This window comes from Myotis daubentonii, chromosome 17 (assembly GCF_963259705.1).
Source record: "Myotis daubentonii chromosome 17, mMyoDau2.1, whole genome shotgun sequence".
NCBI classification, from domain to species: Eukaryota; Metazoa; Chordata; class Mammalia; order Chiroptera; family Vespertilionidae; genus Myotis; species Myotis daubentonii.
The window spans coordinates 47,605,031-47,626,308 of record NC_081856.1 but is presented as its reverse complement, the minus strand read 5'-3'; the positions used below and the strand labels follow the sequence as shown (position 1 = coordinate 47,626,308).

General features: G+C 39.0%; 1 protein-coding gene across 3 annotated transcripts in view; it reads left to right on the top strand.

Moving 5' to 3' along the window:
- Positions 1-21,278, top strand: part of SLC26A7 (solute carrier family 26 member 7) — a 45,923-nt gene that overhangs the window by 9,003 nt on the left and 15,642 nt on the right. For all 3 annotated transcript variants that reach the window (XM_059672264.1, XM_059672265.1, XM_059672262.1), the window contains 9 exons: positions 1,866-1,976; positions 3,457-3,629; positions 4,822-4,986; positions 7,417-7,569; positions 9,705-9,787; positions 12,491-12,638; positions 14,760-14,873; positions 19,994-20,071; positions 21,183-21,278. In XM_059672264.1, coding sequence (XP_059528247.1) covers positions 1,866-1,976; positions 3,457-3,629; positions 4,822-4,986; positions 7,417-7,569; positions 9,705-9,787; positions 12,491-12,638; positions 14,760-14,873; positions 19,994-20,071; positions 21,183-21,278 — 1,121 coding nt within the window. The remainder of the gene's footprint in view (positions 1-1,865; positions 1,977-3,456; positions 3,630-4,821; positions 4,987-7,416; positions 7,570-9,704; positions 9,788-12,490; positions 12,639-14,759; positions 14,874-19,993; positions 20,072-21,182) is intronic.

The window sequence follows — 21,278 nt, the reverse complement described above, 5'->3', positions numbered from 1 at the left end:
ATTTTCAGAATAAATTGCGATTGCATAAATCCAGACAAAACTGTCCTGAAAGTAAATATTTGTATCTTAAATATGAAACATCATCTTCTCTGTGATAAACAATTCTCTTTCTCATCAGTAGCGACAGTGTCACTCTAGCTATCTCAGCCAAGAGATTATAGCAGCAGCAGAGGCAGAGTCTGAGCTACCTACCTGCTTTCACGCTCCTTCTTGGTCAGGGGCCAGATCCTATGTCGATGGAAGCCATTCTCACTGCAGCCTGGGTCTGAGGAGTAAGGGGTGTTTGCGGTTAATGTCCAACTTCACACTCAGAGCCCCTTGGGAATTTGGCAGTGTTCACAGGCCCTGGAACTACTGATGAGATATATGTGGGAATATAGAGTCTCTTCTATTCCTCTACTATATTAACCATTATTGCACCTACAAAATATTTTTTCCCAAATATTGCATCTTTTAAAGTCTTCCAGTAGTCATAACAAGCTTGCATTGCCAATACATGATTTTTTATCTTTAAAAATAATGAGCCATTAAAGATCTTAAGTTTTTTCTTTCTCCCTCCAATCTCTCTCTCTCCTTTTTGGACACCCTTTAACCTAATACTCATTTTTTGTGTCATTCCTTTATACTTTTGTTTATTGTGTTGCTTTTGCTCTTATCTAAGTTTGATGAGGTAAGACAAATATCCATCAGCACTTGCAGCAATTTTACCCCAAATTAAGAAAGGTAGAGTTGTAATTCTGCTCTTATTGAATTGAACACCCTATTTATTAAACATGGAGAAGAGTGTATATAGACTTGAATGGATTTATCAGGACCTTAACTAGCTGTTTAATGCCAAGGACCAGTCACAAACAAGATCACGTTTATTTTGGTCACCTTTAAACCACTAGTAGTCATTTTGACAGACTAGGACATTTTTTGATGTGCATGCGACATACAAAGTATGTAGACAGTAGAATCTATTAGGAATAAAAATGAGTAGTTATGAATTACTTCTTACTTTTTGAATAATCAAAGTTGATTCTTTTTTCACTCTAAGAAGTTGTACCCAAATGACTGTATTCATGTGACTATATTCAGGTATGGGAACTGCATGCCCCAGCCTCTGAGATACACAATCTTAGGCCATCCAGTCACCAGCCAACAAGGCCACTTTGAATGTGTGCTCTTTGTGCCCCTGCCTTAGCAACCTTTCATGTCAGGCTTCTCATCTGTCAGTGGTAAAGCTATAAATCCTGCCTCTCTCACAGATGTTATTAGGCAAATAAAATTGTACATGTGAGCCCTAGCCAGTTTTGCTCAGTGGATAGAGCATTGGCCTGAGGAACAAAGGGCCCCAGGTTCAATTCTGGTCAAGGGCACGTACCTTGGTTGTAGGTTCCGTCCGGGCCCAGGCCCTGGTGGGGGCTCGTGCAGGAGGCAACCAATCGATGTGTTTCTCTCACATCCATTTCTCCCTGTCTTTCCCTCTCTCTTCTATTCTCCCTAAAATATCCTCAGGTGAGGATTAACAAAACAAAAACTTTAAAAAAAAATATGTGAAGATGCTTTGCTAAGTGTGCGAAGATATTTTGGTGTGATGTTAACACTTCTACAGAAAGACACTCTGCACAAATATTTTCATGTAGTTATCTTTGTAGCCAAGGACAAAGAGCAGTACTCCAAACATTTGACATGAAATGAAATATAAACTAATGAGTGAATTATCTGTTGTTTAGAACCATGATGCTAGTCTCTCATTGAGCAAACAGAATAATGAAATTATGGCTTGTCTTGTTACTAAGTAGGCCAATATTCATTCTGCTTTGTAATGGGCTACATTCCGAGCTATGAAATGATCTCCATTATGCTGGTCTTCTTCACAGGCTTGGCCTTTGCCATTCTCTCATCTGTGCACCCGGTGTTCGGCTTGTATGGGTCTTTCTTTCCTGCCACCATTTATGCCATCTTTGGAATGGGACGTCACGTTGTCACAGGTAATACTTTCTGATGATGCCTCTCGTGTTTGTGAAGAAAAGGACCTCAGAAGTGATCATTAGTTGTTGATTACATTTCTACCTTTACTATGGAAAACCTCAGCAAATATTAGAGCTAAGACATTTCACTTTCTGTGCCTAGCCACTCGATACATGTTGTGAACTACTGCTAAATTACCAGTTTATTGTTAAAGATTCTTTGCAGTGTTAGCTGTAAATAGCCCATAAAAGGGAGATAAATGTTCTGATTTTACAATGAAATGTAGAAAATAAGCACTTTGAGGGATAAAGGTAAGAATTTCTAAAATTTAGTGACTTAAATATTGAAAAGTGTTTTCCACATAATTGATCTTGTAGGTTTCTTCTAAGCTATAATCTCTAATGCTCTTTAATTAATATATCTTTTAGCTTACTTAGCTCCGCATTACCAAGTATAATGTGAACTGTCACAAGTATAGAGGTCTGGTAATAGAACGAGATGCTTAAAAACATGGGCTTTAGAGTTAGTCCTGGGTGTATGTCTTATATTTTGTTTGTTATCTGCATGAGCTTAGGCAAAGTTTTAAAGGTTTATCTGCTGCTTTCTTAATATTGAAATGCAAAAAAAATCCACATGATTATAGTAAGAACTAGATGAGATGATTGATGTCCAGTGTCTGGCTTAGTACTTGCTACCCAATAAGACATTGAAAACGGTCCCACATTTGTGTGAGACCAGGACAATTTTGGGGAAATACCATTGAACTTTAATTACATTACACAGAAACGGTATACTTAATCATTTCATGAGCTCAGCGTGTTGTTATACTGTAATAAAGGTCTACTCTCCTATGAAAGCACAGAAAGAATGATTAAACCTGGCTTGCAGGTTCTGAAATGGATCCTAATGGATATGGGATTGGAGCCAGACTTTGAAAGACGACAGGGTTTGCACAAGTAGATAGAAGAGCAAGCATAGTAGGTAAAGAGCTTCAGGTTCATACAGAGAACTCATATTTAGCCAATGGGTGTACTGGGGTCTTTATATTTATCATCTTATTTATATTGCCCCAACTCTGAGGTGTCGCTATATGACTCCCATTTTACAGACGAGGCAATTTAGACTCACAGTAATATGCTTTGTCACATTAGAGGAAAAATGGAAGAGCTAGATTTATGTCTAGTCCATGATCTTAATCCCTACGCTGAGGATATTCTCTGTGCAGGTCTACCGAGAGATGGGGATGTGTATGGTCTAGAAGGGAATGGCAGGTATATGGGTGTGGTTGTATGTTGAAGGAATATGTGTATAAGTAGGTGATTTTCTATTTATTCCATGGAGTGGAACAAAGGTTGGAGTAATGGGGGTGCAGAGGAGAGTGTTTCTAATAGATTGACTTGGTTTTACAGTATGGATTCAACTTCAGTGGTGGACTTCAACAATATTTATTGAGTCTGTTACTAATAGGGGATTCCCCTCCCCACCCCCACCCCTTTTTAGGCACTTGTGCCTTGACATCCTTAATATCAGCCAATGCAGTGGAACGGCTTGTCCCTTCGAGTAGCCAGAACCTCACCAAACAAAGTAACACAAGCATCCTGGGCTTATCTGACTTTGAGATGGAAAGGATTGGTATCGCTGCATCTGTTTCCTTCTTGGGAGGTGTGATTCAGGTAAGTGGTACTGAGATGTGGGGATGAAGTGGCAAAGGAAAGGCAATTAGAGCTTTATTTTTATTCAGGTTCATGGGTGTGTCTGTTTAGATGGATAAGGGACAGATGTGCTCTGTCTTTATGAAAATACGGTCTGGTATAGAGAGTAGTTACTCTATAAGTACTGGTTGAGTAAATGAGTTAGAATTAATATATTGAAGTTACAGAGAAGTAGTTTTTGACTTTTTAAGAACAAACTTTCTAAAAAGTATTTTTCATTTCTGGCTTGGGACCCTGGCTCACCAACTGAGTTGTTTTCACTTCGGTTGTTCTTAGGATTCAAATATTTGAGTGATAGTCGGTTTCCTACACAGATAAGAGGGGAAAGCTTAATTCCTCTCTAGAAAAAAAAATATTGGAAAGAGTTTTTTCCCCAAAAAGACAAAATAAAAATTACAAAAATTCCTGGTTCATCTTAGCAAATGGATTGATTTGAAATGGCACCAGTGTCTCAGCCGATGATAAATTTGACAAAGCTAGTTGCACTGGCATGGTGTCACATGAGTGCCATTCTAAACAATGATGTACACTTCTGTACATTAAAACCAACTCAGTCTTCCTGACTGGATTCCTACCTTAGCCTAAGTCCCTGCCCTTGCTTTCAGTCCTACTCTAAGAATTAAAGTAGTTAATACTTTTTACTCCTAGCATCCACCACCTATGGTTACTCAAAACACATGCTCTCAAGGAGTTTCCTGCTATTTCATTGAAGAAAAAAATAGTTCTTTTTTTTTTTTTTGTCTTGCCAGTCCAGATTCAACCATATTAAGGCACCAGTCATGGTGCCATTTTAGATTTTTAAAATAATTACAAATATGATCATGCAAATTTGATTTTTCCCCACAGAGCCCCATAGATCAACCGATTTTCTAGAATTTCTTGGTAACATGTATGATTAAGAAAAGAGAAACACAGTGAAGTAAATATTCAGGAAAAAATAACATGTTCATTTTAATCGAAACACTTCGATTGTTCCCAATAACATTGAGAGTCCTGGAACCTGGTTACGCTGTCAAGAACACTCAAGGGATTGAGCACCTAAAATTGTAGAACCAATTTTCCATTAGTTCTCTCTGTCTGTGTGAAGCGAACATGGGTTGGATATTAAACTGTCTCGCAACCATGGGAAAGTTCCTGTGCTCTGCCCTCTTAGGTGGCCATGTTTGCCCTACAACTGGGCAGTGCTACGTTCCTGCTCACGGAGCCTGTGATCAGCGCAATGACAACTGGGGCTGCCACAAATGTTGTGACTTCACAAGTCAAGTATCTCTTGGGAATGAAAATACCCTACATATCCGGGCCACTTGGATTATTTTACGTGAGTTTTCCGTATGTCTTTGTTCATATATATTTTGGTGTGTATTTCACGAAGTAGGATTTGGTTCATTACAATACTGAGATATTTCCATCTTAAAGAAACTTGGGTTATCTATAATAATAAAAGCATAATAGGCTAATTAGACCGGACCACCAAGAGCACAAGGCAAGCTTGGCAACCTATTTGACTGCCCTTGTTGGAAGTTTTATCTCCTTCCTTAAAAACAAGGAGTTTCAGAACTGGAAAACAGTTTCATTCTCAACCCCATCTCTGCAGTACAAGCAAAGCACTTTTCTCGCTTAAACACTCCTGCAGGCTGCAAAGCAGGAACCAAGAATGTTAATAAAAGGGGATTAGAAAGTCAGAAGGAAAGCAGAGCCCATGAAACTTTTTCTTTTCTAGAGGATGAGGTCACAATTAAATATGTACAAATGAGATTTAGATGTGGAGAGCGAATCTGGGATTTCTGAGTCAAGAATACATAGTGGTTTGTTGAAAGCCCACATCTACTCCCCAGTTATTTTGATATTTCTATTGTGAATTTTAGGAATGTTTAATATGCCCTGAAAAATGGACAGTGTAAATTGAATGGGAGAGAAACAGAAAGCTCATCTGTAGCTTGGTTCAATCGTGGCTTGGGATAGAAACTGTAGCAGGTTATAGGACCTTGCTTTTCATCCCTCTGCATATTTCATGCCAATCCTGTATTCCTCTTGCTGCTTTTAAGATTCTTTCTTTGACTTTAACCTGTACACTGAGACAATACAAAATAAAATTGAAAGTAAACTGTAAGAAAAAAATAAATAAAAATGAAAAGTACACTCAAATAAAAACAAAGAACACACACACACACACACATATCCTATCTAATAAAAGAGAAAAATGGTAATTGGCGTACGACGATACCCTTTTCATTGGCTAATCAGGGCTATATGCAAATTAACTGCCAACTAAGATTGGCAGTTAACTGCCAACAAGATGGCAGTTAATTTGCATATGTAGGCACAATGCAGGGAGGCGAAAGGGAAAGCAGGAAGAAGCCCCCTGCCACTGACAGTGATCGGAAACCCAGGGGGGCGCTAAGAGCTGGGGGGCAGGGCAAAGACGGCCCCATGATGGGAGAATCAGGTGCCTTTTCCGCCCTGGCCAGTGATAGCAGGAAGTAGGGGTGGAGCCAGCGATGGGAGCTCGCCACGGTCGAAGCTGGCAGTCCCAGGAGCTAGGGGTCCCTTGCCTGGGCCTAAAGCGAAGCCCACAATCGCGGGGCCGCTGCAGCTGCGGGTCCCCACTGCCCGGGACTGACGCCTCAGCCAGAGGCATCCTGCAGGGGCAGGGGCGGAGCCCACGCGATCGTGCCCTCCCAACCCCCCCCCCCCCCCCGGCTGCCACTGCAGGTCCCCGCTGCCTGGGCCGGACGCCTAGGCCAGAGGCGTCAGGCCTGGGCAAGGGGCCGATCCTGCGATCGGAGGGTGATGGGGGTCAACGCCTGAGGGCTCCCAGTATGTGAGAGGGTGCAGGCTGGGCTGAGGGACACTCCCCCCCCCCCCATACACACACCCAGTGCACGAATTTCGTGCACCGGGCCCCTAGTATATATATATATATATATATATATATATATATATATATATATATATATATATAAATATATGGAAGGCATACAGTCTTCTCACATTCTATGTATTTTAGGCAAAAGAGACACCCCTCACTACTTCTCTGATCCATCATCTGGCCGATTCCTGTTTATCTTCTTTAGGGACAGCTCTGCTGACCACTAACTCCTCTAAGACACATATGCTTCGGGTGCACCTTCTATGTTTATAGCACCATAATGAACTAATTTGTTGTTTTAATTGGTAATGTACTCACTAGATTATTAGCTCTTAAATGCTGAGGCTCATCTAAATTGTTCACCTTTGCAGACCTAGAATTGAGCACGGTGGTTGGCATAAAGCATGTGGCAATAAAAAGGTAAATAAAATATTGAATGACTGAGAACATGGTAATATTTTACACTAAACCAAATATCTGATATCATTTAAATACCAGTGCTTAACTCCTTTGTATTTGATTCTCGGTTTTGAGGAAGAGTGGGGGGTCCCACAGAGCCTATGAAATCCTGTCACTGCACTTAACAGTAAGTCTCCATGTAACTGATGAGTTTGAGCATCTCTCTTCATTGAAGTGGCTGGGAAGGAGAAGTCATACATAGTGTTCTTATGTAGAAAGAAGCAACCCGTGAGTTCGCTACAAGCATCAAGGGCAAAGCAGCGAATTAGAGCTTTGCACTGACTACCCATCTATACCTCACCTTCCCGTCCTACAGCCATTAAGATTTCTTGGTAAACATCACTGAGTTCATTTGGAGTCAGAGGTGGTTATAGTGTAGGTGACCCTATATTTTCTTTGTATTTCTTCTCCTCATTGTAGATCTACACATATGTCTTTGAGAACATCAAGTCTGTTCGCCTGGAAGCCCTGCTCTTATCCTTGCTGAGCATTGTGGTGCTTGTGGTGGTGAAAGAGTTAAATGAGCAGTTTAAAAGGAAAATTAAAGCCGTCCTTCCTGTCGATTTGGTTTTGGTAAGTGTGACATCTGCAGTTAGCATTCTGCCCTACAATGTTTGCCAGCTGTTGGGGTGACCTGCTGAGGTTCACCATGTTGCCTACAGTAACTCACAGCTGCTCCTACCCCTCATAAAGATGTCTCATTTGTGTGTCTATCCATTCATGTAAGACCAGGAAACATTTGAAGTCACTGATTTTAAAAAGGGCACACACACATGTTTTCAGTTATTACAGCATTTCTCATATTCTGGTTGTTTTTACTGAAGTACAACAACATGTATCCTAAGGCTTTGAATATGGAAACATTTCTAGAGGGGGCCAGAGGCTGTGGCATAACAGGAGGCTGTGTGCCCTTGCTCATGACAGGGACGGGATTTATAGCTAAGATACTGTGCAATCAGCCTGAAGAAAAACAAGAGAAGTGTAGCTGATTGGACATATTTTATCTAAGGAGCACTGAAGAGAAACCTAGAGACTGGAGAGGAGGGAGTATGGAAAGGGGGAGCTTCCTGGGAGCTGGTGCTTGGCTGAGAGGCCCAAGTGACACTGGCTGCAAAGTTTTGCACCTTGCTTTTTACATTACAACCAAAAGAGGAGATGTCAGTGAGTCACATAGAGTCCACTGGTGATAGAGTAGGGAGGTGGGAGAAGGCAAAGTGGGGAAACCTCTGGGATTGGATAAAAAGTAAAAGGATAGACATACTTACCATTTTTACATAGGTGTGTATAGGATAGCTCACAGTCAACAATGAACTCAGTGACAATGAGGGGATCTGTGGTCTCTGCAGAGCAATGCCTGTATTTTGAGGGGTCCGGAAAAAAGGAAAATTACTTTGATATTCTAACGATATGTTATCATAGATGCGAAAAGGCAGTATTGAGAGGTACAGTTAAGGTAAAGATTGACATTTGTAGAGGAAGATACCAGCCTAGGACATGACTACCTACCGTAAACTGCTTTTAGTTAAAAAAAGAAAAAAAGTTTAAATTTCAGACCATCCTTTGTGGTTACCTCAGCTTTCTGAGTTTGCAAGGCCACCTTGCAGGCTTTCTCTGAGCTAGTCAGGTTAGCATGTGGCCCCTTTTTGTCCACATTATTGATTACTAATCTCTATTAGGAATATCAATGGAATTTCTCAAAACATGCTATTTTCTAAAGCATCCCTTCATGTCACAAGAGACAAGTGTTAAGGTTGGATTGTGGTAACTTCAACACACACACACACACACACACACACACACACACACACTCCTATAATCTGTTTTTCTCCTCTTCAAAATTAGACATAATTGGGTTTAAGTAGAGTAAAACATTAAAAAAAAATCCTACATAATAAAAAGCTAATATGCAAATAGACCAAAGGGTGGAACAACTGGTTGCTATGACGTGTGTTGACCACCAGGGGGGCGTCAGCGCGTGGGAGTGGCAGCGGCGAGAGTGGGGCGCTGGCAGACAGGGGACTGGGGGCTGTGGCAGGAGGGGCCAGGCGGGGGTGTGGAGGATGGGCCAAGACCCACCCCTGTGCCTACTGCAGCCTCGAGGCCCACAGTTCCTTTCAAGGTGCGCGAATTTGTGCACTGTGCCCCTAGTCTATATAATAAAAGCCAGAACCACCAGAACGACTGGTCACTATGATGCGCACTGACCACCAGGGGGCAGATGCTCAATGCAGATGTTCAGTGTGCTCCCACAGGGGGAGCATCACTCAGCCAGAAGCCAGGCTCACAGCTGGCTAGTGCAGTGGTGGTGGGAGCCTCTCCTCTCTCTGCAGCAGCACTAAGGAGCAGTGAGCCAGCTGAGCATTAAGGAACAGCAAGCAGTGGGGCAGTAAGGAGTGAGGGATCCCAGACTGTGAGTGGGCTCAGGCCGGGCTGAGGGACCGCCCCCCCCCAAGTGCACAAATTTCATGCACCAGGCCTCTAGTATTATTATAATGCCATTTAATTTTCGAGACTGTAAATTAAGTGCTCTCAAATATCAGAAATAGTCTTTGAATTTTAAAATTTCCTAATTTTTACAAATCTGTATAACTGCTACATCATTCATGACAATCCTGGGACCCATGAACAATGTTTACTTTCAACGTTAATTTTTGAAAAGGTGTTTGAAAGGCTACTAGTAATTTTTTTTCCCAAATGTAACCACACAGGTTATTGCTGCATCATTTGCTTGTTATTATACCGATATGGAAAATACATATGGATTAGACGTACTTGGTCATATTCCAAAAGGGTAATGTCTTTTCTCTTACATTTTTGTTTGTATGTTTCTTTGTTTTTTATGGAAGAAGAGACTAGACTGGAGGTAGGTGGTATGGATTTTATTTCTTTCAAAGAACAATATTCTAATTATTTACTATTTTTAAGTGTTAAAAACAAATAATACACATGTAGAGAAAGACTAATGTCTTAGACTGTTCGCATATAACCAGGAAAGTTGATAACTTTTTTTCAAATTTATTGTTGACAGTATTACAGTTGTCCCCAATTTCCTATCCCTGGCTGTCCCTCTTTATGCAGCCCGACCCCAGGCCTTCCCCACACTATTTTCTGTGTCCATGAGTTATGCATATATGCATATTAGTTCTTTGGTTAATGTCTTCCTGCCTCCCAACTCCTTCCCTCTGAGATCTATTAGTTGATTATTTTATACACATTGCTTCAGATAAAAGATTTGGAAATTATTTACAAAAATATTGTTGTTTTGTTCTTTTATTAAATATATATTTTTATTGATTTCAGAGAGGAAGGGAGAGGGAGAGAGAGATAGAAACATCAACGATAAGAGAGAGCCCCACACTGGGGATCAAGCCCACCACCCAGGCATGTGCCCTGACCGGGAATCAAACCAGGATCTCCTGATTCATAGGTTGGCGCTCAACTACTGAGCCACGCCAGTTGGGCAGTTGCTATTTTTTAAATGAGGGCATTGCATTTCTAAAATAGAGTCATGTTCTGGGATTTAGTCTTCCCCATTTCACTTACATAATCTTATGACTACTTTTATTTCACTTAAAACACAGTAAAAGTACACAAGCATTACCTGAAATAGCAAACCCATAGGCCAGGGTATTGTATAATGGCAAGGGAGAGAGTGGAGTGGAAAAGAGGGCGTGGCTTCCTTTCTGTCTGAAAGCTTTTCTCTGAACACTAAGGGGAAGGTTAACAAGAAGAGCTGTTCACCCTGAAAGGGCAAAAGGTTGTTCCAAGTACAGCCTGAAAGAAACAAAGTCATCTTCAGGAAGAGAATGTATCTCAGGGCTCATTTCCTTTTAAGGAGAGGTATACATACCAATATTTATAAATTTGGGGCAAAGTTAGTTATTGAGTTCTCTCTAATTTTACCTTTCACTCCCAAATTTTGGTTTCTAACTACATTAAAATGGAGGGAGAATAGAAAACATTTAGAGATTAAAAAGATAATTTTAAAAATTGTGTGTTTAGCCTTTATGCAGTTAAAGGTTAATGGTGATTATCTGGGTCAATTTGGTTTTTATAAAAAGTTATCCACTTTTCCACCTTCAAAAGTCAGTTTAGCCCTAGCTGGTTGGTCTCAGGGGATAGAGCATCAACCTGTGGACCGAAAGGTCCTGGGTTTGATTTCAGTCAAGGGCACATGCCTGGGTTGCAGGCTTGATCACCAGTAGGGGGTGTGCAGGAGGCAGCTGATCAGTGATTCTCTCGCATCATTGATGTTTCTATCTCTCTCTCCCTCTCCCTTCCTCTCTGAAATCAATAAAAATGTATATATTTTTTTAAAGTCAGCTTATTGTTTCTTTCTAGGTCAATTTATTGGTATTAATAATTAGGCAAGCTCAATTTCCATGAAACAGAAGTTCTAATACTTTCAAATGGTAGTACTTTTGTAGAGCATATATTTTAGAGCCTGTAGTGATACAAGTACATTTGTTTTGGGGGTAAACTTTAGCAAGTAGGTAAAAAAATGTATGCCTCTCCTCCATCCACACTAATTCTCCCTTATTTTGGGTGAACTTTCCAGACCTAGCCTCTTAAGGAATCAACAAGAGTGGGGCATTGAAATTAGAGCTGAGATCAGCTCTACCATTCACTCTGTGATTTAGATACATTCCCTAGCCGCCGTCTCCATACAGTTAATATGAAAGGGCTGAGCAATCTACTTACTTACTAGATATTAAATGAACATGTATTGCCTTCCCTGTTTCTTCTTCTTTTTCCCCAGAGGGATGGATGAATATATAGTCTATCCATCCCAAAGCATCATCAGGCATAAATAAATGATGAGACTTTATTTGGTGCAAGTGATTTTCAAAAGATAATAAGACAATGGTCAGGTATTCATTGAAATAAATATTTTAAATAATTCTTTAAATCTGAGCTACAGTTAACTGTGGTCCCATATTTTGCAACAGAGGATAGATGTAGCCGTTATGCATATTTTCCTTGACACATGTGATGCATAGTTAAGTGTGCTGTGAAAAGACTGAGTTAGAAACATAATTAAGTTGATGAACTCAATGGCAAATTTAAGAATTAGCTCAGGAAATTATAGCTCGCAGTAAACTCATGTCCTCATACAGATCTATAGTGTTCAAGGCAGGTAATGCAGTCTCTAATGCCAGCCAAATAAATATTTGAGAAAGTTCAAAATGAAAGAATGCTCCAAATATGCTTTTGTTCTGATATAGAACATTTTCGTCAAGTCAGTTCCCGCGGTGAACTTGGGTGCAGATGGCAGTGGTGTGGTGTTGACCCTGTGGTGTTCCTTGCGATTTTGCTTTTCTGTTAAATAATGTTGAAAACAAAGGGTTTCTAAGGGCAAGGCTGCCTGGCTTTCTCATGGGCATCTTACTTATTCTATGTAAACTTCAGAGTCACCGCCATAGTGGAATTCATTGCAAGTTGTTACAGAAATTACATGAAAGTTGATGACTTCATTATGTATTTCTTTCCACAGAATTCCTTTGCCTAGACCTCCCTCCATGAATGTCCTCTCTGCAGTAATCAAAGAAGCTTTTGGAGTAGCACTTGTGGGCTATGCGGCCTCACAGGCTCTTGCTCAAGAATCTGCCAAAAAATTCAAATATTCAGTGGATGACAACCAGGTGGCGTATGCCCCAGCCCCTCTCTGTAGCTATCGTATCATCATGCTTGGAACTCCCAGATCCTGAAAATGTTGACCCTATGAAAAATATAACTTTCCTACCTGTACAGAAAGAATAGATTGGCCAAAAACAAAAGAAAATCTCTAAATCAGTTATAGCTGAATATTTGTCCTGTATGGGTTGGTTTATAATTTTATCTTATTTTGAGAGGGGCATCTTGATTTTCTTTTTAATTTGCTTTTAGGCAAGAATCTAAATATATTAGCATTGAGTACTTACTTTTTTAATTTTTAATTTTTTTCTTTATTGATTAAGATATTACATATGTGTCCTTATCCCCCCTTTACCGCCCCCCCCCCTCATGCCCTCACCCCCCCCTGGTGTATGTGACCATTGGTTATGCTTACATGCATGCATACAAGTCCTTTGGTTGATCTCTCCCCCATACCCCCCCCTCTCCCCTACCTTCCCTCTGAGGTTTGATGGTCTGATTGATGCTTCTCTGTCTCTGGATCTGTTTTTGTTCATCAGTTTATGTTGTTCATTGTATTCCACAAATGAGTGAGATCATGTGATATTTATCTTTCAAAAATGATGGTTTTTAAAGTACAGAAAACACTAGTATTACTCTTCTTAGTAGAAACCTAAAGGACGTGAGCATCTACTTTTGGAAGGCCAAACAATGAAGATCATGTTGATCACATTTCAAAATTGATTTCTCCCAGCGTCTTGGTTTAAGCCCTGTGGCCCCCCATTCTTACAGGTCAGCAGAGATAGCTGTGGAAAACTGGTTACAATTGTCAAATCACCTATGTCTAATCTCACTCTGACACCGGTGCCCTTCATTATTTTTGTGTCCCAGTTTTGTCATCTGTATAAAAGAAGATTTATTCATTCAACTGATGTGTATCAAATCCTACTGTGCCAGGCACTAAGAACAAGGGACACAGTAGTGTACAACACAGACCCTATCTTTTCTCAACTCAGAGCCTACCAGGGCTTTACCCTTGTATTCAGATTAAAAATCTCTTCACCAAGGTTTACAAAGCTCTACATCCCTTTGTCTCTCTATACATCCCTTTTTTCTTTTTTCTGTTTTTACTCTGTTTGTTGCCTGCTTTTCATTGAACCCACCGCTGATGATTCTGGCTCAGGACATTTGCACTTGCTCCTCCCTTTTCCAGCTGTTCCCCTGCATATTTGCATGCCTCCCTTATTTAAATGCTCACTTCTCAGAGAAGCCTTCCCGGGTAAGATAAAATCCTAAACTCCAGACTTTCCACTCCCTCCTGTGCTATACTTGACATATTCATCTTGTTTGTTGTCCGCATTCCCTCACAAGGATGTCAGTTCTGTAAGGGCAGGGATACTGGTCTCTGTAGGTTACTGGTAACAGGAAAGGCAGAAAGAAAACATCAGGAGGTTTGTACAAGAATCCAGGTAAAATTAGACAGTGTGTACCAGGATGTAGCAATGGAGGAGATGAGAAATGGACCGATTCTAGGTTGTAGATACCATCTGGGAAAAAGGGAAGGAGTCAGAATATTGTCACGTGATGCTGATTGATGCGGATACATATTGAAAAATGTGTCGTTAGAGTATTTTGTCTTTTTTTAAACATCAGAGTTCTCTTATGCAAACCTAGATGGTATCACCTACTACACACCTACATATATGGTATAGCCTATTGCTCCTAGATTACAAACCTGTGCAGCATGTTACTGTACAAAACAACATGAGCTTTAACCAAGCCAAATAAAAAAATATAATCAAGAAACACAGTAAACATGAGATATATGAGGCTGCTGTCAGTGTTACAGCCTTGATTATAGCGATTTAAAAGATGGGGGAGAAACTGGCAACAGAAACAATAAATATCTTGTATTTTCCCATAAGGTTGTTATGAGGATTAAATGATTAAAGTACTTGCAATGGTTTCTTGCTCATTTAATCACTCAGTAAATGTCCACTTTTTTTTTTTTTGCAATGGTTAAATGCAACCATTGGAGAGAACAGAAATGGGATATAAACAAGACTTATTGTTTGATAGGTTGTGCCTATGGTCTCTAAAAGTTGATTGTTATTAAGAAGTGATGTATTCCCATATTATCAATCTTCTAGGAATTTTTGGCTCATGGCCTCAGCAATGTGGTTTCTTCATTTTTCTTCTGCATACCAAGTGCTGCCGCCATGGGAAGGACCACTGGCCTGTACAGCACAGGAGCAAAGACACAGGTAACTTCATTGTCTGGCAGGAAACCCCCTGGCCTTTACTCTCCCTCAGGGGAAGAGTGCTTAAGAGAGGGCTTCTATCCAAAGCACAGAAGATAGCCTGGCTGGCGTGGCTCAGTGGTTGAGCATCGACCTATGAATCAGAAGATCATGGTTCGATTCTTGGTTGTTGTGGGCTCACCAGGGCATGCAGGAGGCAGCCGATTAATGATTCTCTCTCATCATTGATGTTTCTATCTCTCTCTCCCTGTCTCTTCCTCTCTAAAATCAACAAAAATAAAAATATATTTTTAAAAAAGTGTAGGAAATAGTTTTACTTCTTCATTTTTTCCTAACTACTTTCAGGGAAGTCTATTTCTCCTCTCTTTCTTGTAAATGTTCCTTCCAAAAGCCAATGACTCAGGGAGCTGACTAAAAAAATACTGTACCAATAGCAGCTTTACTGTTGGCAGCCTTTGAGCCAGAGCTCTCACTACTGTTTTTCTGTTTTTGCTAAGCTAATCAATTTGAAAAATTTCCATTTTTGTTCACTTTCTTTAAATGAGATGAATTATAATTTATTTAAATCAATTATATAAAAAACTAGAGGCCCTGCGCCTTCTCGCAGTCCAGGATCCCTCTCTCAGTCCAGGACCCCTCACTCCTTACCGCCTGCCTGCAGCAAAGGCGGAAGAGGCTCCCACCACCATGGCTGAGCCCGGCTCCTTTATTGAGCGTCTGCCCCCTGGTGGTCAGTGTGCATCATAGCAACTGGTCATTCCTCTGTTCAGTCAATTTGCATATTAGGGTTTTATTATATAGGATTAGTCATTAACATTGAGATTCTTGTATGAATAGATGTGCAAGTGTTTAAATAAGTAATAAGATGTTTGTGCACATTTGAGGTTAAAGAAATAATTATTATATATTTTTAGGAACTCAAGTCAACTCAACACTTGAGTGCCTCCTCTATACCAAGTATTATGCTAGATACTGGTAAGATGACAGTGATGAAAATGAAGATAATCTGTGATGATTATTCAGAGCAGCAGTGTTGGTGGAAACATATATTGATTTATGTGCCAGGCATTGCATATCATACTTTCTATGTAAATGAATGCATTTAACCCTTTATAGGCAACTTTGAAGGAAGTATAATTATTATTCTCAATTTCCACATGCTAAAATTGAAGAAAAGAAGGTTAAAGTAAATTACCCAGGTCACAGAGCTAATGAGTTGGCAGAGCTGGGATTTTAACCCAGATAGATTTACTCCAGTACTATGCAAGAAAATGCATGTATGTAAGAAAATGCATGTATGTGTTAATGTAGAAACTCATATTATCTGCTCACCATTATTAAAACAATTCACATTGGAATTGAATAAGGATTTATAAAATATTTCATGTGACAGGTTGAACATTTTTAGGAGCCTGCCCTTATAGTAAGTCTTTTCTGGGGGGTGATCAGAAGAATACATTTGAAAGGGTGTGGTTTTTTACCTTGGGGAGCAAGTGGCAGGAGAAAGATGGGTGAAGACCAGCAGGAGTTTTAAGTATGCTATTAAAAATCTCTAATGGACAGTCAAGGGCTTTACCAGACAGTAAAAGAAACAGGTGCGCTTGCCAAACAAGGATTCCAGTGTAGCTTTTGTCTTTAGTTAGTGACCTTAAAGAAACAAGTTACAGTTAAAGATTGAATGGAAGAACCTGTTATTGTTCCACATCTGGATGTTGCTGTTTACATTCCTTTGTTGAACCTGTATCTTCATAAGCTTTTTAGCAGGTTTATGGCAAACACTGTTTCACAGTCAAGACAGGATCCGAGGCCATGGATACTGACAACAGATTTGCCTGTTTCATTCTGTCTTTTTCCATGACTATACCTACTGCCTCATCGTGATTTATAATTAAAACCTGGAAGACCTACAAAAATGTGTTTTGTAGTCATCTAGGAATAACACAGAAAATATTCCTGCTACTTTTGGTGCAGAAAGTCAATTTTGTATAGTTTATTTCAACGTAAATAAAATGTGAATTTTGTTTTAAAAAAATAATAGACTCATTTTCTCATCCCTCAACCTGCTTGATTTTAGTAATTTAGCAGCTTGACTATCATGATTTCATTTACATTTATTCACTCTATTCCTAAGTATAAAATGGTAAAGAGTTGAAGAAAAGTAAAATACCTAAAAGATGTTTGTCCTATAGGTAATTAAGGGTGTGAACATTTTACTAGTTAAAGCATATAAGTAAGGGGGTACTTAGGTGTTTGGTTTTTTTCCTGAGCTTAAAAAAAAAAAATACAAGTTTATCTTTCTTGTTCTGGCTGCAACTTGCTTTAATTTTTTTTTTTTTTAGTTGATCAGAGATGTATAAGGTAGCAGCACTTTATGTGCAAGTTAACGGGTACTCAAAAAGGTGCTAAAACTTGAAAATGTAACTCAATGGGATTATTACAGAATCTTGAAGTTAGAGAAGTCTATTATAGCACTGAAAATATCTCATCTTAATCTAACTTTTTTCTTTTTTTGCATTTACTGAGTTGTCCATTTCTGAAGTGATGGCTTGGACTGCATGATCTCACAAATTTTTTTAAAAAAATCTAAAGTTTAGCATCTGGATCTCTTACTTATGGAGACAACGAATGCAGTATTTTGAGAACATTGAGGGCAGAAACTATTATATTATTGATTTTCATGCCTGAGGAGGAAATACATGAGGCAGAACTGATAAAAATTTCTTGTCCAATTAGATGCACTTGTCTTTTGTCCTCGGGCATCAACAGTGATGAGGCAAGTGCAGCAGAGAAGCTGACATTCGCCATTTGTTTATCTGACCTATTTTATTTTATGACTTCCCATGTAAGGGAACCAAATCGTGTGTTTCACCCATCATGTGTCACTTTTGTCAGTAAGACCCTTTTAACTCTTGAGTTATTTTAACAACAGGACCGGAATTGTAGTTTAGTAAGACTGTTATTGCTGATGTACATACAAAGCATCATGTCAATAAAAGATAAGTTAAATATTATTTAGAGAAAAGCCCAAAGGTAGTTATAGTTCACTGTTTTGAAATAGGATTATTTAGTTAAGTTGCTTTTCTATATCATCTTTATTATACTATAAGATATTTTTGGAACCTTAAAATATATTTAGCTTGATGGATCCCAATTTAGTTCATGGTCCATATACCTTCTGACTCCTTAGTTTTATGACCTTCGTCAAATCTCCTTGTTTCCCTGGGCCTCAGAGCCTTTCACAGAGTGTAGACTACCTTCCCCAAGTTGATATCTGCAATTAAGAATAAGGGTTTTATTTTCAGATACATTGTAAGTCTATGAGTGAAGATCCCATCAAAGGGGTCCATGCCATTGTCTTTTATCGTGAAATAAACCTTGGCGGTTGTCCTTTTTTTTTTTTTTTTTCCATATAAGCAGTGATATAATGAGTCACTTATTAAGGTATCTGAATAATTTCTGTGATTTGCTCTTGACACCTAGCTCTCTCTAATTTAGTGGAATGACAGCATCGATTTGTGTTTAACATTTTTATCAAAGCCCAGCCTGTGTAGCTCAATGGTTGAGCATTGACCTATGAAGCAGGAGGTCACGGTTCGATTCCCAGTCAGGGCACATGCCTGAGTTTTGGGCTCAATCCCTAGGAGGGAGGGGGTGTGCAGGAGGCAGCAGATTGATGATTCTCTCTCATCATTGATGTTTCCATCTCTCTCTCCCTCTCCCTCTCTGAAATCAATAAAAATAGGTTTAAATATATATATATTTAAAACATTTTTGTAATGTAAAATCAGCGATTACTCCTAAATGATTAGTTTAGTGACAATTTGTTATATTTTTTTATGGGCAATTTTTTATTACCTAATGACTTATTTCCCACAGAAAGATTTCTTTCCTCTTTCTATGCTGGGGAGTACTGGAGATAAGTTCTGCTAATAAGGAAGGAACTTGTGACTAGCTTCTTTTCCTTAGTTTAATTATTTTGAGTTTTATCTAGGATGTTGCATATATCAATAGTCTATTCTTTTCTATTGCTGAGTAGTATTTTATTATACGGATATACCACAACTTGTTTATCTAGTCACCAGTTGTTGGACATTTCAGTTATTTACAGTTTTTGGTGTTTGTTAATAAAGATTTTATAAGTATTTACATGTAGGTATTTGCATGAGCGTGTATTTTTACCTCTGTTAAACAGTTCTGGGATATACGGTAAGTGTATGTGTAACTTCATAAGCAACTGCCAAACTGTTTTTTCAGCAATGTCTGAGAATGCCAGTTGTTCTGAATCCTCACCAGCCCTTAATATTGATTGACTATTTGATTATTTATATATTTATTTTTAATGTTAGCCATTCTAATAGAACCTGATTCCCTGTGATTTTTCCATAATGGTATTTTGGGCATCTCTATGGTCCTGTGAGAGCCCCCTTTTTTCTGTTAGGCTGCCAGTTTGGCCATAAGTTTCTATTAAGTCATGAACATTTGCTTATGTGAAATCAGGTTCTCCATTAGGTGGAGCATAGCTAAGAGTCAAGTTATTTGAACTTCCTTTTGTCAGCAGGTTGAATTGATTGGAAGATGAAACTGGTAGCTTTTCAGGATTAATAAAATGCATCAGTTTCATTGCAGAGACTTCTACCATAATCCTATTTAACTGCTTCATACTGGAGCCCTTTCTAACAAAGAACTCCAGAGAAGAGAGTAAATGCTTCAGTGAAAATTTATCAGCAGCACAGAAAAACCTTCAGCTGCATGTTCAAATGTTACCCAGATAACTCCCTGGGAAGTGAGGAGGGGAGTTAAACCAAACAGGCTAAATGACCTTTAATTGAAAAGTTTTCACTATTAAACAAAAAAGCCATTGTTGTAATGTGTACTAAAAGTCTTTTTTTTTTTTTTTTCATAGAATTGCTTTTCTGTCATCACTGACTTAATTAGATTGCACCAGTTTGTCAGATGTCACATTCGGGTTCCTTCAGCTGCAAAATAGAGATAATAGTCTACGTAATTTAATAATCATGTGCCAGCATATTGTTTTTTCTAATCAAGATGAACTTAGGATTTTATTACTTTGGAATTATTAGAAAGTTCAAGGTTTTCGTTTTTATCTGTCTTGTATTTTACAGGTGGCTTGTCTCATATCTTGCATTTTCGTCCTGACAGTCATCTATGCAATAGGACCTTTGCTTTACTGGCTGCCAATGGTACAGTAGTGCTCTTCCATAATCTGCTTTTTAAGTTTACTTTTAATGAGAAGCATTGCATATTAAAATTTCTTAAAGGACTGCCCTAGCTGGTTTGGCTCAGTGGATAGAGCGTCAGCCTGCTGACTGAAGGGTCCCAGGTTCAATTCTAGTCAAGGGCACATGCCCGGTTTACAGGCTCGATCCTCAGTGTGGGGCGTGCAGGAGGTAGCCGATCAATGATTCTCTCTCATCAATAATGTCTCTATCTCTCTCTCCCTCTTACTCCCTCTCCAAAATCAATAAAAATATATCTAGAAACAAAACAAACAGAAAAAAACAAAGGGACTCAGAATCCTAGTCCCAGTGGTTCATCTTGCCTTTCATAAGCCTGAGGTACCAAAGTTATGCAATAAGATTCTGGTCGTCAGAGAACCAGAGGCATGTTAGACCTCCCTTGTCCTCATTCGGATAGTGAGATTATATAGTTTCCACTGGAGGATCTTTCAATAATCAAGTTCACACTTCAACAGAGTTATGTCTTTCAGTGAAACCAGGTAAACTGAGACCCAAAGCAATTATAAAGAAATACATAGCTACCTGGGGAACTCAGTTGGTTAGAGCATCATCCCAATATGCCAAGGTTTGCGGGTTTAATCCCCAGTCAGGTCTCACACCAGAATCAATCAATGCATAAATAAATGAAACAATAAATCTATGTTTCTCTCTCTCAAATCAATAAATAAAAAGTTTAAGAAATACATGATGTATTTAATTTTGCAACAAACAATTTTCAAACTCATGGTGGTGAATAATTATTATAAAGTTGAGGACAACCAGCATGATAACATTTACCCTTATCATTCATTACTTTTCTTTTTCCTTCTTTCTAATTTTTTAGAATGGCATGTTTTTCCCTGTTATTTTCTAGAATTGATATTATATTCCTGAGGTGCAATAATTGGTTAGTTCTAAACAAAATGAATGCTACATTAGTCTTCTAAATGATGATTGCTTTTTTTTTTTTCTAGTAAGTACTCTAACAAAGAAAGAAATTAAAATACTTTGGTTCTTTTAAATTTTGATTAAAATATTTATCTTGCCTTTTCATTAACCTATTTCTTATTTGTAGTGTGTTCTTGCAAGTATTATTGTCGTGGGACTGAAAGGAATGCTCATTCAGTTTCGGGATTTAAAAAAATATTGGAATGTGGATAAAATCGATTGG